The sequence below is a fragment of the Callorhinchus milii genome, unplaced genomic scaffold, assembly GCF_018977255.1.
Source record: "Callorhinchus milii isolate IMCB2004 unplaced genomic scaffold, IMCB_Cmil_1.0 Scaffold13, whole genome shotgun sequence".
In the NCBI taxonomy this organism is placed as follows: domain Eukaryota; kingdom Metazoa; phylum Chordata; class Chondrichthyes; order Chimaeriformes; family Callorhinchidae; genus Callorhinchus; species Callorhinchus milii.
The window spans coordinates 13,109,159-13,131,590 of record NW_024704754.1 but is presented as its reverse complement, the minus strand read 5'-3'; the positions used below and the strand labels follow the sequence as shown (position 1 = coordinate 13,131,590).

At 41.2% G+C, this 22,432-nt stretch overlaps 1 protein-coding gene across 2 annotated transcripts in view; it reads right to left on the bottom strand.

The window, feature by feature from the left end:
• clint1a (clathrin interactor 1a) overlaps positions 1–21,952 on the bottom strand; it is a 95,277-nt gene extending 73,325 nt beyond the window's left edge. For both annotated transcript variants that reach the window (XM_007891406.2, XM_007891407.2), the window contains exon 1: positions 21,732–21,952. In XM_007891406.2, coding sequence (XP_007889597.1) covers positions 21,732–21,772 — 41 coding nt within the window. In that variant the 5' untranslated portion in view covers positions 21,773–21,952. The remainder of the gene's footprint in view (positions 1–21,731) is intronic.
• Between the last annotated feature and the right edge of the window lie 480 nt (positions 21,953–22,432).

Below are 22,432 nucleotides of genomic sequence, written 5' to 3'. Positions count from 1 at the left end.
AAGCTAGGATTACTCTCCTTGCAGCAGAGAAGGTTAAGAAGAGATTTAATAGAAGTTTTCAAAATTATGAGGGGATTCGATAGAGTGAACAAGGAGAAACTATTTCCACTGGCGGGTGGTTCAGTAACCTGGGGACACTGATTTAAGATAGTTGTTAAAAGTAACGGGGGGGGGGGGGGTGAGGAGAATTCTTTTTGCACAGCGAGTTGTTTGGATCTGGAATTCATTGCCTGAAAAGGTGATGGAAGCCGATTTGATAACAACTTCTAAGAGAGTAGATAATTATTTTGGGAGGACAAGTTTGCAGGGCAATGAGGAGAGAGCAGAGGAGTGGGATTGATTTGGAAAAGCTCTTTTTAAATAGCCGGCACAGACACGATGGGCCAAACGGCCTCCTTCTCTGCTGTATAATTCTATGAAGTCCCTGGTTCAATCCCTCGGTCACAAAAATGATGGAATGTGCAGTTTGTTGAAATCAGAGTCAGTGAAAAGGCACCCACTGCAGCAATGCCTAGGGAGGGGAAGTTCATATTTTATCACATCAAAAGATAGCAATTTTAGCCTTGTGATTACAATTTAGGCAAATATTTGAATATGCTATTTACATACCTTAATTAAGCAGATATTTACAACCTAAAGACCCCAAAGTTTGTTTACTCCACTAAGAATCAGATCTATTCCAGTTATCATAGGAAGACTAGGTTATTCAGTTGATAGTGATTGAATCTAAAGGAATTTTAAACAAATGTACACTAGATATTTTATTTCTGTTAAATCTTTACAGCCATTAGTACCATACCATGCGCCACATTAGATACAAGCTGGAAAGATCTGTCAAGGGATAGGAGCGCGTATACTGTATATAGATCAAAGCTGTAAACTTGTTATAGAAGCAAGTTTTACAGCCCGCAAAGAATACTTAACTACACAGCAGGCGTCAACTATATTTATAACCATTTTATAGTGTAATCCCATCAGCATGTTGGAAAAGCTCTACATTATGCTTAGTCATACAAGCTTAAAAATCAAGCAGCCAGAAAAAAGAAGCAAATAATTATACCCCCTATACATAAGAGATTGCTGAGAACAACTTTTCAGATCAGGGCAGGCTGTAATCTGCCAATTTAATCTTAATCTAAAATCCCAATATGTATAACTGCCTCATTACTATTATATAAACATAGACCACACCCAGAACATTAATCTGCAAATTTGATAACAGAACAGAGTGTCAGTCTGGCGCAGTGGTAGCACTCTCGCCTCTCTCAGAGTATGGAGGTTGCAGGTTCAAGCCCCACATCAGGACCTGCAATCACATAATCTAAAACAACACTCCAATGCACTGCTGCAGGTGTTTTGCATTGTAGTAAGTTGTGTCCTCCGGATGAGATGTTAAACCGAGTTCCCGTCTGTCTGTTCAGGTGGACGTTATAGATCCCATGGCACTATGATTGTGCAAAACTGTCTGCTGCGTTTCGCCCACAAAATAATCAATTCACTTTACAGTACATCCTGTGATGCTCTTTGAGGTGTCTTGATGATAAGGCACTATATCAAATACAAGTATCATTATTTTTAGAGCAGTACTTACAATATCAATAGTGCGCAACCAATTAGCGTAAGTAGACTCTATAAAGAACAAGGGTTTGGCCAGAAACATACCAGAATTTCTTTGCAGCTGGTAATCAAAATAATAATAATAATAATCCTTGCATTTGATATAGTGCCTTATCATCAAGACACCTCAAAGAGCATCACAGGATGTACTGTAAAGTGAATTGACTATTTTGTGATATAGACTCCAAAATCTTAAATGATCAACAAATAGACCACTATAAAGACAAACGGTGCCTGACACATCCCACAAATTCCATAATAGTTAACAATTAAGTATTGTTTAATACCCGAATACTTCCTACAAATTCATTGAAATCTAAGATAATCAAGTTTTGGTCGTGTAGATAAATGGCATTTTTGTAGTCCTGTTGAGGATCCCCAACTGGCCTCTAAAAGCTCTTTATTGATGGTACTGTACAGGCTGTCACACAAAAGCATCTATCCACTTCTCAATCACAGAAAATATCAGGTTTCCAAGTCAGTCAAACTACATTGGGCTCAGATTAAAACCTAGAAAAAAAATTCATCCAGCATGAATATTGTGGATGAGAAGTCCTCTGTTGCCAAAGGAGATCAAGAAATGTCAGTAATGTAAGCTATGACAAAGGTACAGAACCAAAGTATAACCCCCAGTATATTCTTTTTAATACATTTTTAATGCTGGCTCCAGGAATTGCGTAATGCTTAGTGATAGGTACAGTATGGAAATGTTTACCTAGATGCACTGCAGGTATTTTATTTTCACTAGAAATTCAGTAAAAAGTGTTCTTATGATATTTTGCTAATATGAAAAACATGCAGTAATACAATTACAGATTTTGTCAGTTTACACTACCGTTTGTATAGAATCTTTTAGCTACAGTATCGTCAAGTGAAATATCGGCTATGGTAGAAGTAAATTGCAGTGATGAAATAAGAGTATCACAAAAAAGTACAGCATTGCAACATTAAGCAAATTAGATTATTTTCCCTGCAGCTGTTGGTACAAACATCAATTAAGTCCAGTGACAATATTGATCCAGGTGAACTCTGGATGGTTACTTAGATAAAATAGCCCCCAGTTGCCTTGAGCACCTGTTTATTTTTTGTAAACTAAAGAAACATATTTACAGGTACAACACAAGCATTCCTGTATCTTTGATGATTTCGCAATAAAAGGTGCACCCTTTTAACTACACACAGCGGACAGGTTTTTCCTCATTTTGGATAGTCTTAAATGCTGCTCCTAAACAGGTAATACCAGAAGGACCAGGAATTGCACCATACAGAATGCTCAATTAGAATCTGAAAGACAGCACGTCTGAGAAGTTCAGTTAACTTCTATTTAAGTGTGCAAGGCTGTGACCAAAATGCCATAGCACTAAAAAGCCAAAAGTGACCCAGCCAAAAAAGCCTATTTTAAGTCACAAAGCCAAACCAAAATTATGCATGGGGAAGACACATATTTTCTTAAAGTATTATCTATCCAGTCAGTTGGAAGACGCTGGACACAATTTACTAATCATACATTTGAGAGGTTTCCCGCTTCCATATTTTTGCCTACCAGAATCTGAGAAACTCATGGTTTTCTGAATGGATATGCATTTTACACATTATTTAACTTGCACTAAGATATTAGAGAACATCCTTATTCCAGCGGACATTTCAAGAATACCGTCATATCACTGCTCCTGCCAAACATCACTATCAGGAGTTTGATCAGGGATTAATAAAATGCAATACAGGTAAGGAAGGAGGGGCAGAGAGAAAGGTGAGCAGGATCTCCTTGAAGCTGAACTGGCCCCAAGTGATATGTTTGCCAGTGGAACGTCAGAATCGAGCCAACCTCTGTGATGGTCTCATCAGTTGATGTATAAACAAGGTTCAATTCCTTATCCGTGGAAGTAAACTAACCAACTGAAGCGGGGGAAGAGAGGGCATTACCCAAAATTGTTTTTGTCTTTCTGGGTTGAAAGGAGAAAAAAATGCCAGTAATTCTGCTCCTGATTGCTATCCAATTGTTGTTGGAAGGTGTGGATATCAGTGAAGTCAGGATTGGGGGAGGGTGGCTTTTAAGGTTTTTTTATTCCTCCGCTCCAGAGTTAAAAAGCCAGTCAATGCTCAACACCTCAAATTACAATTGGGCGAGGTACTAAATGGCTGCTATGATAATAATTCACATAAAATCAGCATGAGTCACTCACTACCTTTGTTGAGAGAGAAACAAAAAGGAATTGATTGCACAATTGAGAGCAATCAGAAAAACTCAAAATGTGGTAGACTTCCCCTCAACACCAGGTATATCCTCTCTGTCACTCGTGGAGTCCTGTAGCTCAGTGGTTAGAGCACTCGCTTTGCAAGTGAGAGACCTGAGTTCAATTCCAGGCAGAAGGCGAAACCTTGGGCAAGTTTCCTTATTCCACACAGAGCCTAATAATAATCCCTCCAAAAACCAAAAACAATAATAAATTGGTCATTTTTAATCTACGACTGTTTGTGGGACATTGCTGTGCGCAATTGGCTGCCGCGTTCGCCCACAAATATACAGTCAATTCACTTTACAGTGTGTTCTGTGAAGCGCTTTGGGACGTCCTCCCGACGTGAAAAGCGCTATATCAAATGCAAGGATTATTATTATTATTATTATTATTATTATCCATAGCAACACACTAAATCAGTGGATTACTTCACAGCAATTTGTTCTACATATGGTGACAAAAAATTACAAAATAAACTCTGTCACTAAAACATAAATGTATTAACACGTGTAAGAAAATAGCACACAGCAGTGAGGATACTGCTGTGGCTGAATAGAATGTTCTTTCCATTGATGGGAGAGATATGCAACACACTCATATCGTCACTTGCAAGCCAAGTCAGTCTTCGGCAAGAAATTGTGCAACACAACTGCTTTTATGTATTCAGTAACATTAGCAGTAACAATTTAAATCAAACTGAACAAAAACATTTCAGTCATACCACCTGAGTCCATCACATTGGAAGTATAATTATATTTAGCAATAATTTCTATGATATATTGGAATAAATGTGCTTCAACTAAAATAGGTTTGAATTTAAATAAGTATGTTTAGGCTTTAAGGCCGAGTTCTTCTAAAAGGCTGAGAAACAAAGAACTTTCATACCAACAGTCTGCACATTTTATTGAAAGGATCTTCACTATCGCTAGGGGCAGGTTTTGTTGATTTATACGTTTTTTTTAATTGATTGAACAACTATTTATAGTGTGTTTAAATTGCCTTTGCGGTGTAGTTTGGTATACAGAAGCTTCCTGGTGTAGCAGTTACTAGTGATTTTATTTGTTGGAAGTATCGATTACTAACTACAGTAACAGTATGCAATACTATAAAGTACATCTCACGTCTTGTACTTTTGATGCCGTTAATTCCACATTTAGCTTTGTTTTTCCTTCTTGGAATCACTTTGTCCTCATTCTGTAGTTCTGTTATTTATAAGGTCTCTCCATTTTATGTTGTACCTTCCAGAAGATCCCCTTACATGCTGAACTATATCAGGTTAACTACAATGCCTTTGATACACCTCAAGGAGAGGGTAATTGAATCTCATCTAGATCCTCTGTAAATGTGATGCAAGGTTATCAGCTGTACTCTGCTAACTTTTCCTTCCTTCACTCATTTTGAACTTCGAGAACACTGCATCAGCTGATATGCCACATAAATCCTGCGTTGCTTTATCTCCCTTGTCAATAGGTAGTTTTGGAGTCAGCATGAGGAGACTCAAAACAGCAATGAGGAGACTCAAAGCAGCAATCCCAAAGGTATTTGGTAAGTATTAGTCCAACTTCCACTATACTGACCCGAGTGAGTAAACCTGCAAGTCACGCATCCCTTCTCCTTGACACAGCCGACAATATAACTACAGTCAGCAAAATGTCCACCTTACTTATTTTTAATTCATATAGTCGTTTGTACTGCTACTGGGTTTTCTTTGGATTGAAAAAAAAGCTGACTGTCCCATTTGGGCTCCAAAGAATATAGTGACACTGTAAGAGGCCAGTCAAACTAAACATGCATGTATTTGAGAAGCCAAATTAAATGAACACTTTGCTTGCAACGCTACAAAAAATTATGCAGGTATGTACTCCTGCTCCAACATAGAGGAAACATAAATCTCTTGCTGGAATAGAAAATAAAGTTTACTGTTAGCAAACAGCTGGAGAAACCTGAGAGGATTTAATTTAGTTAGCACATTGACTCTGGTTTTAGAAGTAGCTGTGGACACCCAAGGGGTAAAGTTACTTGTTTGTTGTAGGTTTAGTGTTCAAAGTCTCTCTTCATCAAATCTCCTGAGAATTTGATTTCTAACAAATGTTAAAAATCCAATTTTTGCTGTGTTTTTCTATCAAAGATGATTCATTTATAATGTGTTTTCAGGCCATCTATACTGCTGCTACCAAAATCCAACCATCTGTGGTTAACTGCAACTTTTCTTGTGATATGACCTGACTATTATGAGTAATAGTGAGTAGTACGGGTAAGTTGGATGAGCTTGGTGTGTCAGAGCCTGGTAAGTGACAGCAGAAAGTGTGAGGCTCATCAAAATCACATATAACTCATGTTTTCCAGGATTGTGATTTACCTGTAAACAAAGAGTTTTGGTGGAGAATGCATCTTATTTATAACCCTTTAAGGTTTCTAAGACCACTGAACACATTTATTCGCATCACAACTGGTTGAGGGGTGATTTGATTGAGGTTTTTAAAATAATAAAGGGATTCGATAGGGTAGATACAGAGAAACTATTTCCTCTGGTAGGGGAATCCAGAACCAGGGGGCATCATCTTAAAATTAGAGCTAGGCCATTTAGAAGTGAAATTAAGAGGCAGTTTTTCACCCAAAGGGTACTGGAAATCTGGAACTGTCCCCCAAAGGCTGTGCATGCTGGATCCATTCACATCTTCAACAACGAGGCGGATAGATATTGTTAGGTCAGGATATGAAGGGAGGGAAATTGGACTTGAGGTACAAATTAGCCATGATCTTATAGAATGGCAGAACACGGTTAAGAAACTCCTGTTTCTATAACACATGATACAAAAATATGAACATGTAAAACAAATGAAAACCTGCACATATTTAATGACACTTTTTTAAAACTATTTTCCTGTCGATGCTCACCAGCTGGGTATTTATTCTATCCCAGGGAGACAGAATATTTTAGCTGTAATCTCAGCTGCTAATATTGCTCCATAATCAGCTTGGAAAAGCAGATACGTCACTTTTCCTACATATCTTCTTCCCCCTCCCACAATACCTGGCAATGCAAAATAGAAAATTCAATCAATGGAAAATGGTGCACTTTGACTGACAAGCAGTTCTGGGATTAGTACTCAAGACCCTTGAGTAATAAAGTGAAATCCTCAACCATTTTGACTACTGAGTCACCAAATTAAGTTGTGTGATAGATGTTTAATCAGTCAGTATTCACAATTCACAGCAGGGATATTATGTACAAGATGTACATGAGAGCAGTCACAAAACAGAAACCCTTTCAAAGATATAAATAAAACATATTCCTATGCCTTCCACAAAAGTACATCTAAAAACAACCACACGTACTGTCATCTTTCAATTAATACATTTTCAGATGTACATTAAATCTACGTCCCACCTGGCTATTCAGGCGGATGTTAAAGGTAATAATTGTTGCATTTGATATAGGGCTTCCTCAATTCGTGGAGATGTCTCAAAGCGTTTCACAGGAATTTACTGTGTAATGATGATATATTTTTAGGAGTTGGTAAAGGTTTTATGATGCAAGGCAGGCACCACATACGAAAGAATGCAGTGAGATCATGAAATAAGAACATTGCATGCCCATGAGTTCACGAGCAGGGATCGCTAAATCTCTGCTTCAGTCTCTTTCTATTTGTGTAGTTACGAAGGAGCCTTTGTTAAGCTCCTAACTACCCTGTCAGAAGGCCCCTTATATGCCAGGCCGTGATTGGCACCATCACTTCCCGCTTGCTGGATGGTGCTGGTGGAAAAGTGCTGGTATCTCTGCATAACAGGACAAACCCAAAATAACTATAAAACTGTTGTCCATTTTTTTGTCCACTTTTATCAAAGGTTCTACAATGAGATGCTCATCTTTTGCTCTGAAAATTTCCAATCTCTCTCCCCACCAGTAATTCATTACACTTCCAGACCTTCAAAATAAGGCACAAGATGAAAAACAGTTATTATATTGAAGAATTACAAAACATGAAAAATCTGAATCTGATTTCACTGACTCAACATCTGGTAAATAAACAGTATAATATAACAATTTTAACCAAAAATTAAATAGTCATGATCAAAAACTAAAATGTTACTAAACTTACAAATCAACATTTTTGGTGTATAGTTTGAAGGTCAGGCTCTGCCACTGTTAAGTTGGAAGGAAAAGACATGGTCTCTGAATTTCTTTGTTTTGGGCGGGGGGTCCTGCCATCCAAGCATCCAAGGCTGCACTCTCCACCTCTCAAAGCCAGTCAGGAACCTCGGCGTTTTGTTCGACCCTGAGCTGTCCTTTCTCCCTCACATCCGCACCACAACTGGCACCGCCTTCCATCACCTCCGGAACATCGCCAGACTACGGCATTACCTCACCCCTCACGCTGCTGAAACCCTGGTCCACGCCTTTGTCACCTCAAGGCTGGACTATGGGAACTCTCTCCTCGCCGGCCTTCCCGCCACCTCCCTCCACACTGCAGATCATTCAGAACTCTGCAGCTCGTGTACTGCCCCGCACCAGGCTTCGGGACCACATCACTCCCACCCTCGCTCGCCTCCACTGGCTCCCCATCCCCCAGAGGATTGATTTCAAGATCCTCATCCTCACCTATAAGGCCATCCACGGCCTTGCTCCCTCCTACCTCTCCAACCTACTACCCCCCTACCTTCCTCTGGTTCCGGTCTGCTCCACATCCCCTGCCCCAACCGCCCTACCATCGGTGGTCGGGCCTTCAGTCTCTCAGCCCCCAGGCTCTGGAACTCTATCCCCCAGTGCCTTCGCCGCTTCCTCCCTCTCCTCCTTCAAGGCCGGTCTCAAAACCTTTCTCTTTGACCGAGCCTTCAGCTCCCCTCTCGACTCTCTTCCCCTCCTCGCTCCCTCCCTTCCCTCCCCTCACCCTGACCATTTCCCCCCTCCTCGCTCCCTCCCTTCCCTCCCCTCACCATTTCCCCCCTGCTCGGGTCATGACCCAACTGTGCAGCGCCTTGGGACATCCTCCTGACGTGAAAGGCGCTTTATAAATGGAATCTTGTTGTTGTTGCCAGGGGGTAATTATTAATTCCAACAATAATTGGGGATCAGAGACTCCCTATCTGAAAAGAGCATCTAATGTTTGTGTGGAATATGACAACTCCTGGCTTAATGTATCTCAGAGGATATATCTAGCAACCCAACAGATAGCTGCCATGAACCTCAGTAATTCCCAGGCCAGGGTGTCTGTCAAGTGAAGAACTGCAACTGGAACCATTCTTTATATCAATACTTGATAAGTTATTGATTGTGTAGGAATCAGATCAGCACCCACCACCAACCAAATACTGTAAATTCATAGCTATCTGGACCCCCCGCCCAAAACAAAGAAACTCAGAGACCATGTCTTTTCTTTGCAAGAGATCAGACACGGTGGAGGAATCAACCTTCTCTTTGCTGAATGTTAGAAAATAATGGATCAAATTTCCCTGTAAATTAACTAACTTCCACTTAATTCCATTTCCGACACTTTTGTAATTAACTTAAATTAAAAAACTATCTGACAAATTTCCTGAAATCCAATTTATATTTCCCAATACTCACAAAGGAATCAGAGATTCTATTTAACATTAATATACAATTAAATTTGCAAACAGTCGCATAAGGTTTTCTTCTCTCAGCATTATTTTCCCTTTCTAAAAGACATTGACTCTTTTTTCTTTTTGTAGGGTAGTTTCATCAGTGGCTATCATCCTGCAGTACTTCACTCAAGAGGCATTTATTCATCTACGTGACAAATATATCGTCATTACACAGCAAACAGTGAACAATGGAAAAGGAGGCATAAATACATCAAACCCCAATCCCAGCATCACCCAACAGAAACATACATGGGGCACCAGCAAAAGTCGCTATATAATAATTTGCAGAGGAACCCAGGACTTCAAAAGGTCATCAGTCTGAAATGTTAACTCACTTTCCTCTCTCTTTAAATGCTGCCTTACCCGAGTGTTCCCAGCAACTTCTGTTTTAATTTCAGATTTCCAGCATCTGCTGTATTTTGTTTTTTATATTATTTTACATAAAATGAATTCTGTACCAGGGAGCATTTTCAAAGCTGCAGTCTATTCTTAGAGCTCAGCCAATTAAATCGGTCAAAACAACAGCTTTATTACCTAATCACTGCCTACTGATTCAATTGCTACTTTGAAAAAAAGATTACTTTTATCTATCATGTTCTCCAACACCTTTACCTAATAGCTGTCCAATTCCCTTTTGAATTGCTAAAGTAATTTGCTTCCCTGGCGGTCCATTTAAACTGGTCCTTTTCCTCTTCTGACCTCAAGAATGTGACACTCACTGTAATCCCATCAGCGAAAAAGCCCATCATTACTCACGAGGTCTATGAGCAAATGTGCAACCATAAACCTGGACTAATTTCTACTCTCATGGGAGAAGTAGTAAAAGAGTACCATGGAGATTATAGAGCCCTAATCATTACTGCGGAATCAGAAGTTAACATTTACAAGTCACGTTATGTCTTGCCATTCACCATTAGTTATAATCAATAATATAATAATCCTTGCATTTGATATAGCGCTTTTCACGTCTTCTTGATGTCTCAAAGTGCTTCACAGAATAGACTGTAAAGTAATTGACTGTATATTTGTGGGCAAAACACAGCAGCCAATTGCGCAGTTAACAGACAGTAAATTTTCTCACACTTCTACTACAATGACCATGTTGTGGCAATCCTTCCAATCTACTATTGATAATCTGGGATTAGTGTTCAGATAGACCAGTTCCAGATCACAGCCCGTGGTGCCTTTGAGAAGTGACTTGCGGAATATTCACACTCGTGAGCCTGTTTGAAAACAATTGTGTTTCCTATTTTTTCTTGACTGAATATTTCTTATTTATGGCATAAATCAAGAGACTCGTGGTGGGAAGAAAAGGGGAAGAGAGTTTTTGATGACAATCTGCAAGAAAGTGCTGAGAGATGTCAGGTGAGGCTTAATTGCAACAAGACCTGTGGATAAAAATTTAAACTTTTAAAGGAACAGCTAATGTGACGTAGTTTCTCAAGGATTTCTGCCTCATCAAATTAATAACAAGCATTTTCAGATGCTATGAAGCATTGGGATCATAAAGTGCAACTTTGTAAATTATGACTCAAATTCATTACCGGTTATGATATTTTTAGAACAACAGTAACAGAAAATGTGGTCCAAACAATAAAAAAAAATCACTCAGGGTACCAAGTTTAAAATTGCCAAACATTATCAAGTAACAGTTACATTTTGAAGCAGAAAAATAAAGAAATACTGAACTATGCACATGACAGAAATGCCACTAAGACCTACCTCATCTGTAACTAATTTTTGCTGCAGCAAATTCATTTATTTTTAGAAAGAAGGCATTTGAACATCATAAAATTCCACCCCCGTTCATTTTCCCTCCTTGCAAACTATTCCACTAGAGGAGGAGGACAAAGTAAAATGCAATTGTTTGTACAATACTAATTAATTGTATTCAGGGATTATTTAATCTCTTGTTAAAATAAAATACCTCACCTCCGCAGGATAAAGTCACGTGTCAGCCTGGTGCAGTGGTAGCAGTCTTGCCTCTGAGTCAGAAGGTTGTGGGTTCAAGCTCCATGTCAGGACTTGAAATCACCTACTCTAAACTGATTATTATTCTTTTATCAGTGTTTTTATTATTATTAGTGTTCTATCTTCTGAATGCAAGGGAAAGAGTGCCAGGTGGTATCGCTTAAGAAAATGTTCCACTAGCAGCAATAGTGATGTATGAAGTTTCACTCTTGGTAATGAGCTGCAGTTGCATCTTATGTTCTTGGTACAGAAATCTGGTGCTAACAATCTCTGAAATGCAGATATCAGAGGTGCCACTTAGTTAAAAATGATTGCAACTTCACTATAATATTTCAATACTCAGATCAACATACTGGTTCTAAATGGTTCAGCAATCTCATTTTAATAACAGATTAACCAAAAAGCATTTCCAAATTCGAGAATTAGCCTTGAATGAAGATACCCAGCACTTATCATAGTACAGTCACATGTAGAGTGAGCTGTACCAACTCCAGATCATTTTGTTTTGAAGGTTAGCCAGTTTCTGTGGCGTAAAGCAACAAAAACGTGCACATATCATGTGTCTATCCGTGACCAAGGCTCCCTCTGTTTCCTTGTCCTCTTCGACCTCTCTGCTGCCTTTGACACTGTGGACCACTCCATCCTCCTCCATCACCTCTCCTCTCACCTTAATGGTTCTGGTCTTGAATGGTTCAGATACTATCTCTCACACCAGCTCCACTTTGACTCCGCAAATGGCTTCTCCTCCAGCCTGCACACCTTCTTGTGCGGTGTTCCTCAAGGCTCTGTCCTCAGTCCTCTCCTCTTCAACATATACACACTCCCCTGTGGGTGACATCATCCGCAGACATGAGGTCAACTTCCACATGTATGCGGATGACACCCAACTCTATCTCTCTGCCTCCACCCTCAAGCCCAGGACCACTGATGTCCTGACAGACTGTCTGTCAGACATCAAGTCCTGGATGAGGGAAAATTTTCTACAGCTGAACATCAGCAAGACAAAGGCTCTCCTGATTGGCTCACACCAGCGCCCCCGCACCTCAGGCACTGGCAGCATCAGCATCCAACGATGCACATTCCACCTCACCAAGCCAGTCAGGAACATAGAAGTTTTGTTCGACCCTCAACTTTCCTTTCTCCCCCACATCCGTGCCATGACCTGCTCTGCCAGGCCCCATCTCTGCAAAATTGCCTGACTCCGCCACTGCCTCACCCCTCAGGCCGCTGAAACCCTCATTACAACGAGACTTGACTATGCCATTCCCTGCTCGTCAGCCTTCCCAATTCTTCCCTCCATAAGCTGCCCGTCCCACACCAGGCTCCGTGAACCCATCACACCCACCCACGCCCGGCTCCACTGGCTCCCCATCCCTCAGAGGATCGGGTTAAAAATTCTTGTCCTCACCTTCAAGGCCCTCCATGGCGTTGCCCCCTTCTACCTGTTAACCCTTTATCAACCTGTTCACTCCCTCCACTCAGCAGGCTCCGTTCTACTCTATGTCTCCCGCCCCACTATCAGTGGTTGGGCCTTCAGCCTCTCTGCCCCACCCTCTAGAACTCCATCCCACATACCCTTCACCTCGCCCCCTTCCTTGCCACCCTCCTACCCTCTCTGATCCCAACAATAACCCCCCTCCCGCTTGGGTCCTATTCCCTGAATGTTCAGCGCCTCGGGACGTCCTCCCAATGTGAAAAGCATTTTACAAATGTAATTTTGTATTGCATCACTTTGAATGTAACTGATGTAATTTTGGGAGCATTTTCCAATACTGATTTAAAAACGAATAAAATTTTAAGGATAAATTGTAAATATTTCCCAGTTTATAACAAGAAATTGCATTTATACACATTGGGAGGATGTCCCAAGGCACTGGACAGTCAAGAGTTTGCACCGAGCTGAGGGTTGGAGCACGCATTATTATCTTAGCCAAAATTGCACTAGCACAGCAGCAGAAATGGGAAAAATCACTTAGGGTCCTGCTTATGATTACTATCTAGTGATCCCTGCTGCAGGCACCGGCGCGTGGATGCCTGATGCTCTATGTAGTCTGACTCGGATCACCAATTAAAGTGACAAGAAAGCAAGTCAAAGTCATAGTTTCTGCTGCTAATTATTAAAACTTCTTCAGATAAAACTGCTGATTTTTAAAGCAGGATGTGTTCAAACCATTAAAAATAAGGATTTTAGTTGGGGCACATAACCATTTAGATCTTGCCACTAGGATGATCAAAGTTCACACAGAGGATAGTACATGTTGCTTGGATATTCACTTCTACCTGTGCCACTGCTCCACCCTCAACCTATATGCAAATATAGAGCAATATAGCAATTCATTCAGCTTTCTCCCTCTGAATATGAAAGGTATTTTGTGAGTTGGGCATGTTCCCTCCCCTTGTTTTGTGGTGAATCTGAATTATGGTAGTAATTCACCGGGAAATTTTGTGACACGTGAAGTGTGAAATGTTGGGACATCCTCCTGACGTGAAAGGCGCTATACAAATGTAATCTTGTTGTTGTTGTTGAAATGAGCAGAAAGTTTAGAGGTTTAGAAAGTTCTTGATGCTCTGCAGCCATGTTCCTGAATCCTTCTGCGAGGGAACAGAGTGAATACCCTCTGCAGTATTAACTGCTGCTGCGAATTCACACTGGGATCACGCCCCCATTCTGATTTCAAAGCTCTTAAACCATCGGTTTGTTTTCAATGCTTTACTAAAAGCAATATGAAATGACTTGTATGAACATCCACTCCCAGATATCATGGGAATGAAACTGTTTTGTTCCTAGTCGTATTGAACATCATTTCAATGAATACTATAACACAATACCTCAATACTACAACATTCATTCCTAGTCCTTTATTATCTTTGCAGTTAATATAGTGCCTCATCACATCATCGAGATGTCTCAAAGCACTTCACGGGATTTTTTTTACTGTGAAGTGCAGTGTTTTTGTACACAAACATGGCAGCCAATTTGCACACAGCATTGTCTCACCCACAGCCATGAAGCGACTGATCAATTTTATTTGGGTGATCGGTGGCCAGGACATCGAGAGAAATTCCCGTCTTTTCAAATGGGATCTTTACTTCGGTTTAACTTCTCATCCGATGGATGGCACCACCAACAATGCAATGCATCTCCAGCAGATCATTGGAGTGTCAGCCTTGACTCTCAGTTCAAAGTCCTGACATGTGGCTTGTACACAGAACCTCCAACTCAGAGTTTAATACCTACTCCCCTTCCGTCTGCTCCCACGACCTCCAAAATCTAGCAGGGGTCAGGATATGGTAGAGAAGGAAGATCCAATGTTTTCTTTGATAATAAAAATCATTCAACTTGTCAAAACAATTATCCATCATTGACACAAGTAGAAAGTCACCACTGAACTTTAAGAACATCCAAAAACAAAATATTGGGTTCCACTATATATGGAACTTTCAATTTGTCTGGAATGGAGTAAGAATGGTACTCTGGTGGGCTGCATCCTTCTCACCTAATCCCAGAAATATTCAGTTCAGGTTAGCAAGGCCCAAGATTTGGAGACCCCAGAGTGTGGGTTGGGAGTACTGCTGGAGTTTTATCAGCTAAAATCACACAATTTGCCATTGTCAGTATTGTCTGGCAAGCTTCCCTAACTAACCTAAATAAGCAATGCCACTATATCTATGTGAGACACAGGAATGGAAAAAAAACAGACTTCTTGAGAATCCAGAATTTTTTCACGTACAATTTACAGTTTAGAAATTTCCAAATATTTAATCCGAAATTTGGACCGTTCGGTCCAAATGTAGACAAGTGTTGAGTCTAAATCCAAGTCCTTTTGAGTCGACCCAGTGTTGAACTAGACCACTGAATTATGCAATTTCAAAACCGGAAAGACCAGTTCAGCCATCAGCACTTATTTGCTCAGGAAAACCATTTAGCTATGTGAACAGTCCTGACTTACAGTGAATAGAACAAACACCAGCACACATAATCTCTAATCCTTTTCCAATCTCATCAATTATGTACGTGTATATGTCCATTGCATTAAGTGCACATATTTCTGTTAGTTTCAATCTATTTCTATTTAACTTGGGTGTGGCAGCTAACCACCCTTTCTGTAGCTGTTGTGGTACAGTTCAAGACAAGCCCACCTTCTCCCCCTCCCTCATACAAATATCCATTCTTGGCACATGAGCCTAAACAAACATTAATCAACAGGTTCTTCAATTCAGGGGCGGGGGTGGGGGGGTGTAATCAAACTGAATTTGTTCCCATCCTCACCAAACACACCAAGTTTCTATGTATTTACATGTCCATATTCACTCATTTTTCCTCAGGACCAAGGAACTCTGGCTGGGTTTTGCCAACCTCGCCCAGGGACACTGCTTGTGTCACCCCAAAGCTGCCTAAATTGAGATTAATGATTTTAAGAGAACGCAGGGAGTGAAACTGGGATTTTCTGAGTCTGCATAGGTCAGTTTCAGTTCACCCTGAAACACTGGAACTCTCCTTCAATCTCTTCACCTTGCCCTCTCCCTCCCACTTTCAAATCTCGCCTAAAGAACTTTTTTGACTGTGGTTACTGTCACCTTCCCCTCCCTCTCCGCCCCGGCTCGGTGTCAGACCCTGCCACTGTCAAGCGCTCGGGACGCTACTCGTGAAGGGCAGATATAAATGCAAGTTGTTTTTGTGCGTCCCTGCAAATACACTTGAATGTAAAAACCTGGGAAGCTTTTGAAGACATTTCAACAACATGATAAGGATTGAATACAAGGTTAATTTATTATTACTTTAAAAAGAACTAAAATAATCAGATGCAGGGACAGTTCCTGTCTCAATTTCAAAGGTTTTTATATTTTGTGGTTGGTAGCTCTGGTTTGATCCCATCCAGATATTCAAGGAGTTTCAGTTATAATAACAGAATCAAACTCTTCCATTTTGTACATCTCCAAGACAGAGGTCGGTTAAGTTTAAATGGCTTCCCTCAGATGAAGAGTCCAATTGCCAAACTGTCTGATTTTGCAATGGCGCAGATTTTGTTCAGTATTACTCCAAATGAGTCATGGAATAGGCATCTTACTGCTGGACTCCTCTGCGTTTCCCTCTGTGCTCCTATGTTACATTTCATATAATTTCACCTTGAAATTTGTGACTTTTATTATTAAGAAGGATTCCTTTCTAGAGGTTAGAGGGATTAAGGGATATGAGGATAGGGCGGGTAAACGGAATTAGGTTAGAAGATCAGCCATGATATTATTAAATGGCGGGGCGGGCTCGAGGGGCCGAATGCTCTTGCTCCTACGTCTTATGGTCTTATAGTTTAATTTCATGAAGCAGTTTTATCAAAAAAGTAACTTTTAAGGACATGCACTTCAGAAATAAACTGTCTATCACTAAATCTCCAGCAAAATTACAGTAGTGGCATATGAATACTACGACTGAATTAGCATTTAGCCAAGATAATCAATCGCCTTGCCTTTGCCATCAAGAATAAACAGTCTGATTACGTGGTTCTTGGTGCCATGTTAAGAGTCAAATAGGTTCTCATTCATCTGCCAAACAAATCTCATGACTCAATTATAAACAATATTAAGAGTACACATCCAGGTATTTGAATATGTACATGATATTAAAAATTTAAACTCAAGTGGCTTTCTACAATGAAAGCCTATTGTGCTACAGGTGCTCCTAAAACAGCTCATTCACAGTGCAGGGACAGCTGCAGGAGGCAGTCCAGCTAGCAATGTCCACCATTCCTGACTAACCTTTTTGCCTGCTGTGAGTAACACTGCTCTAGCACGACCCCAATGTACCTCTGTGCTATGCAAGGTGTCAGCCTGTCAGCATTGTTGTCTCTGAGTCATGAGGTGGTGGTTTCAAGCCCAATGTTGGGGCTCTGACCCCTGAGGAGTAGACTCTGCATTAACGTTCCAGTTCATTGGGAGCGATGCAAGGTGCCATCCTTCAGCTGAGACATTAAACTGAGATCCCATCTGTCTGTTCAGGTAGATGTTAAAGATTCCGTAGCACTATTCGAAAAGCATTTGTCCCAGGACAAAACATTTGCCCTGGCAAACAATTGTCCAGGTAAAATTGCTCATTCATTTCATGACTGCTTTACAGACAGTCACTACACTTTGCAGTAAAATTCTATGAAGTGCTTTGAAATGTTTCAACGATGCGATAAGGTGCCATAACAAATGAAAGACACGCTACCCCGTGTCTCAGAGCGCTTAACAGCGGCGGAGCTTGATACTGAGTCGGGGAAAGGTGACCATAGGCACGGTCAAAAGGAAAGGTGTGATCTGAAGACGGGCAAGGAGGAGGCAAGGCAAAGGGCCTGAGGCAGAGAGTTCCATAGTTTTGTGTTTCCATATACAGGAAACTGCTTGTGCAAGTATTTCACAACCAACTGCAAGTCTAAAGTACAGCAACTATTTAAATTAGGTTAATAAATTTTTGTCACCTATGGATCCCACTACTTATTTAACCCCAAACTTTCTTTTTGAGCCCTAATTTTGTTTTATTTACAACAACAACAACTTGGATTTATATAGTGCCCTCCATGCTGGACGGCGTCTCAGAACGTTTTGTTTGCAACTCAGCTGTGGAGCCCAATATTTTATTTAGTATTCAGACCTGCCACAAAGCAATGCTAACTGACAGCATCACCATCCAAGGATGCACACTCCACCTCACTGAGCCAGTGCAGAATCTTGGCTTCTTGTTTGATCCTCAACTGTCCTTTTTACCCCACATCCATGCCATGACCCGCTCTGCCTTCCCCCACCTCTGCAAATCGCCCGGCTCTATCACTGATATTACATCATTGCAGTCCTTCACTGATATTCTACCGTAAAGCACTAGTGGGATGACAAACTTTCAGCTTCATAACATTATTACCCTTTTATCAGGATCAGTTACCTCTATGATGCCCGTTGTTAAAAAAAAAGAACAAATATGTGTGAAGTAAGTTTAAGGCAATAATTCAGTTCAAAAGTTCCACTATTGCTTCACTTTTATGGTTTATGTTCTCATCCCAACTTCTTAGCTGAACCACTACCATTATCTATTTTCTAATATGAAGCACAAGTGTATGCAAAAGATTACCCTTCACAAACATATGAGCAATCCAACTGGTTTCTGCAATTATCTTTGAATCGCATACAGTATGTCACAATCAGACAATATATTCACTACATCTTTATGTAAACAACCAAAGATTTTAAATGGTTAAACTTATTCCTTGTGACTTTATTTTCTTTATCTGTATCCTAGTTGCTCCAATCATATAAAAAAGTCTCTCCAGTCCAAATGTCCAACTTCACACACCCAAAACGTTACCAAGTCTCATTCGGATTCTCAATGACCAATCATTTTTTGGTTTTATCTTAGATTTCCAGAAACGTGTTTTTTTTCATTTTGCCTTCTTTTTATCTTCTCTTATTGTTCTTATTATCTTTATCTTTCAGCACAACAAGGAATGAGTTGCTCATTTCAAATAAGAAACTCATTCCTTGTTGTGCTGAAAAATAAAACCCCCTTGAAGTACATACAAGAATCTGCAAATGTTGATAATTCAAAACAGATCACAAATCAAACCAAATGTATTTAAATATTTTCATGCAGCATATTGTTATCACCACACTGTATAGCATTGTAGTTCCACGACCCTTTTTTCATGTGAAGAGGGCTATATAAATCCAAGTTGCTGTTGTTGTTAATGTAGCCAAAATGAACTGAATACATTTGCCCATAACTTTCAGGGCAGCATCTTTATGGAAAAAGTAGTATTCTCTCCCCACAAAAAAAGCACAGGAGCACTTTTAAAAATCCAAAGGATTTTACGCATTGAAGAAGAAAATGGGGGCACTTTGGGGAAGAGTGATCAATGTTATTTTTCATCACAGATCAAAGTGCTTGACCATGAAAGACTGATCACACTCCGACACCCAAATCAGTATGAGCTGGCTACTAACAGGGCTGGGGAACATAGCAACTCTAAGGAGCGTCTTTTGCTAGTTATCACTTCAAGCACTGTTCCAATTTCTGAGAACCACATTTGATAAAATATGTGGAACAACTGGAAAATGTGCAGAGAAAGGCTGCCAAGTTGATCCCATCCTTTAAGAAGGAACCAATACTGTGAAATTGAAGCTTGGGGATCTGGTCCCATTCACAATTGAGCAGAGTAGACCAAGGGATAATCATCACAGTCCTTTAGGTCAATCAAGTTTACATCTTCAAGCTGGAGAACTGATGCTTCAGGCTGGATACATGAAAGCACTTCTTCACACAGAATGAACATGGCCCTGGAACAAGGCTGCGTAAAAAGCATCTGAGAAATCTAAGTAGACTTCTCAGGTAGAGTGGATCAGCTGCTACAGAACAGTAGCCTCTCTACCACGCAGATATTACAGGACTAACAACAGTGCAACCGGATATAGGGATCGATTCAGTAAGGCATTATGTTGATTGTGGCTCAATCCTCTCTTCAAGCTCGCTCAATGGCCTTCAAGAGTCATGGACAAATGTTCCAAGTTTGTATGAATCGTCTACAATTTTTCTTCCTCTGGATTGTCACATCTTTTCAGAGAAGTGTTTGTATCAAAGGGAAATTGTGGTTAAAAGTTTGGATGAAAGGTGTAACAAGGGAGAATTCTCCCTAGAGTTGACTTGATGGGTCTGTGGGCCTTTCTTACTGCTCCTCTCTTATGCATCTACAATTTCACGTGAAATGGAATGAAGTTCAGTACTTTAAACACATTGTTTGCCAACCACGTTTGCCAAATAGTTTCCACAAAAATATTTCCACTTTACAACTACAATCTTTTATGCAAGTGTAATTTTTCCTCCAATTTTTTAAATCCTCGTTCATCATGTTATATTCCAAATTCTAAACCTTCTCCAATGTGAATATTATTGCAGTAAAAGTAAACACCAGAGAACTTATAAAATTCAAGAGTAAATTAGAGAGCTGTTTGGAAAAAATACAGTGAGAGGTATGGGAGGCGAAGGTTATGTGGGATTTTTTTAGACTTGTCAGATTAGCCACATGGACAGCCGTCATCTTTTTTTCAGCCCCGTAACACTTTTAAATTTTTATGTATAGAACTGCACCCAACGGTAAACTTCCACAAAACTGCAGCGAAGGAAGTCGTTAATAATAATAATAATAATAATAATCCTTGCATTTGATATAGCGCTTTTCACGTCGGGAGGACGTCCCAAAGCGCTTCACAGAACACACTGTAAAGTGAATTGACTGTATATTTGTGGGCGAACGCGGCAGCCAATTGCGCACAGCAATGTCCCACAAACAGTCGTAGATTGAAAATGACCAATTTATTATTGTTTTGGGTTTTTGAAGGGATTATTATTAGGCACTGTGTGGAGTAAGGAAACTTGCCCAAGGTTTCGCCCTCTGCCTGGAATTGAACTCAGGTCTCTCGCTTGCAAAGCGAGTGCTCTAACCACTGAGCTACAGGACTCCTATATAAGCATATATATATATATATATAAGCAGCGAGAGAGGCAATCTCAAATAAATTTCAACACAGAACACAGGTTGTCCACCGAAGGGTGGGGTGGGAGAGAACAGGAGAATGAGAAGCCATATCGCTGCAGGTGAGTGTGTGTGAGAGAGGGGTAATAATAATAATAATAATAATAATCCTAGCATTTGTTGTAGCGCTTTTTCGCGTCTTCTCGACGTCTCAAAGCGCTTCACAGAATAGACTGTAAAGTGAATTGACCGTATATTTGTGGGCGAAAGGCGGCAGCCGATTGCGCAGAGCAGCGTCTGCCCCACTAACAGTCGTGGGTTGAAGTGACCAATTTTATTGTTGGGGTTTCTTTTTGAGGGATTATTATCCGGGCCGTCGCAAGGGAGGGAAAAAGAGCCCCGACAGCAGGAACAGACAAGACATTTGGGCCATCCAGAGCACATTTTGTAGAATGTTCCAGAAAGTTCATTCGTGATGTTTGAGAAATATATATGTTATATGTTTTATATATATACACATATATATGTATATGTATGTGGTGTGTGTGTGTGTGCTGTAGATTGACGGTGTTACTGGGGAAGAAGCTCAGGGCAGGTACTGCCACACACCCCCGGAGACCAGCCCGTGGTGGGTGGGGTGACTGTTGCTGCCCAGTTCAAGCCGGTGCTGGGGGTCCGGGCCTCGCTCCCAGGGCACCATCGGCCGCGCTCCTCCTGGCGCCGCGCACCCGCTGACTGACTGACTGACTGACGTGTCGCCGCCGCCGCCGCTCGCCATTAACCGCCGCTCACAAGGCACACTCACGCTTTATCCACCAGCTCCCTCATCTTCCACATGTTCAGCATCCTGCCTCCCGCTCTGGCTTTCCGTGCGTGTGGTGAAGGCCGCGCCGCCTCTCCCGTCCGTCCGTTCCCCGCTGGCCCCTGAAGCCGCCTCGCCGCTGACCGACCGACCGACCGCACGGGTGGGTGAAACAAACAGGCCCGAGCCCCGCTGACCACCACGTCACCGCGTTACGACGCGCACTGTGCAGACACGTCAGCACGTCGCCCGTCGCCTTCCCAATGCGGAGGCCGGTGCCGCCGTGCGTTACCTGGGAGTTGTAGTCATTTTCCGATCAAGACGACCGGGCAGTGACTCAACGAGAACTACATCTCCCAGAGGCCCTCGGGAGGGGGGTCGCCTGTCCGCTGCCTTGCGTCACGGCGTCACTGGCGCCCGCTGCCTTCATCACAGGAGGGCGTGGGCTCAGTCTTCGCGATGGCTTCTGGGAGTTGTTGTTGTCTTTTTCTCGACAACTGCCCCGAGGCCACTGGGAAACTACATATCCCAGAAATCCCAGGGAGCACCTGTGGCTCAACACTGTTGCTCATAATAATAATAATAATAATAATAATAATAAGCTTTGCATTTTTTTTTAGTGCTTTATCATGTCAGAAGGACTCTCTTGGATTTCCCAAGCTTGCGCCTGATACTCAGCGAGGGGCATCCCTCCCAGGAGAGAG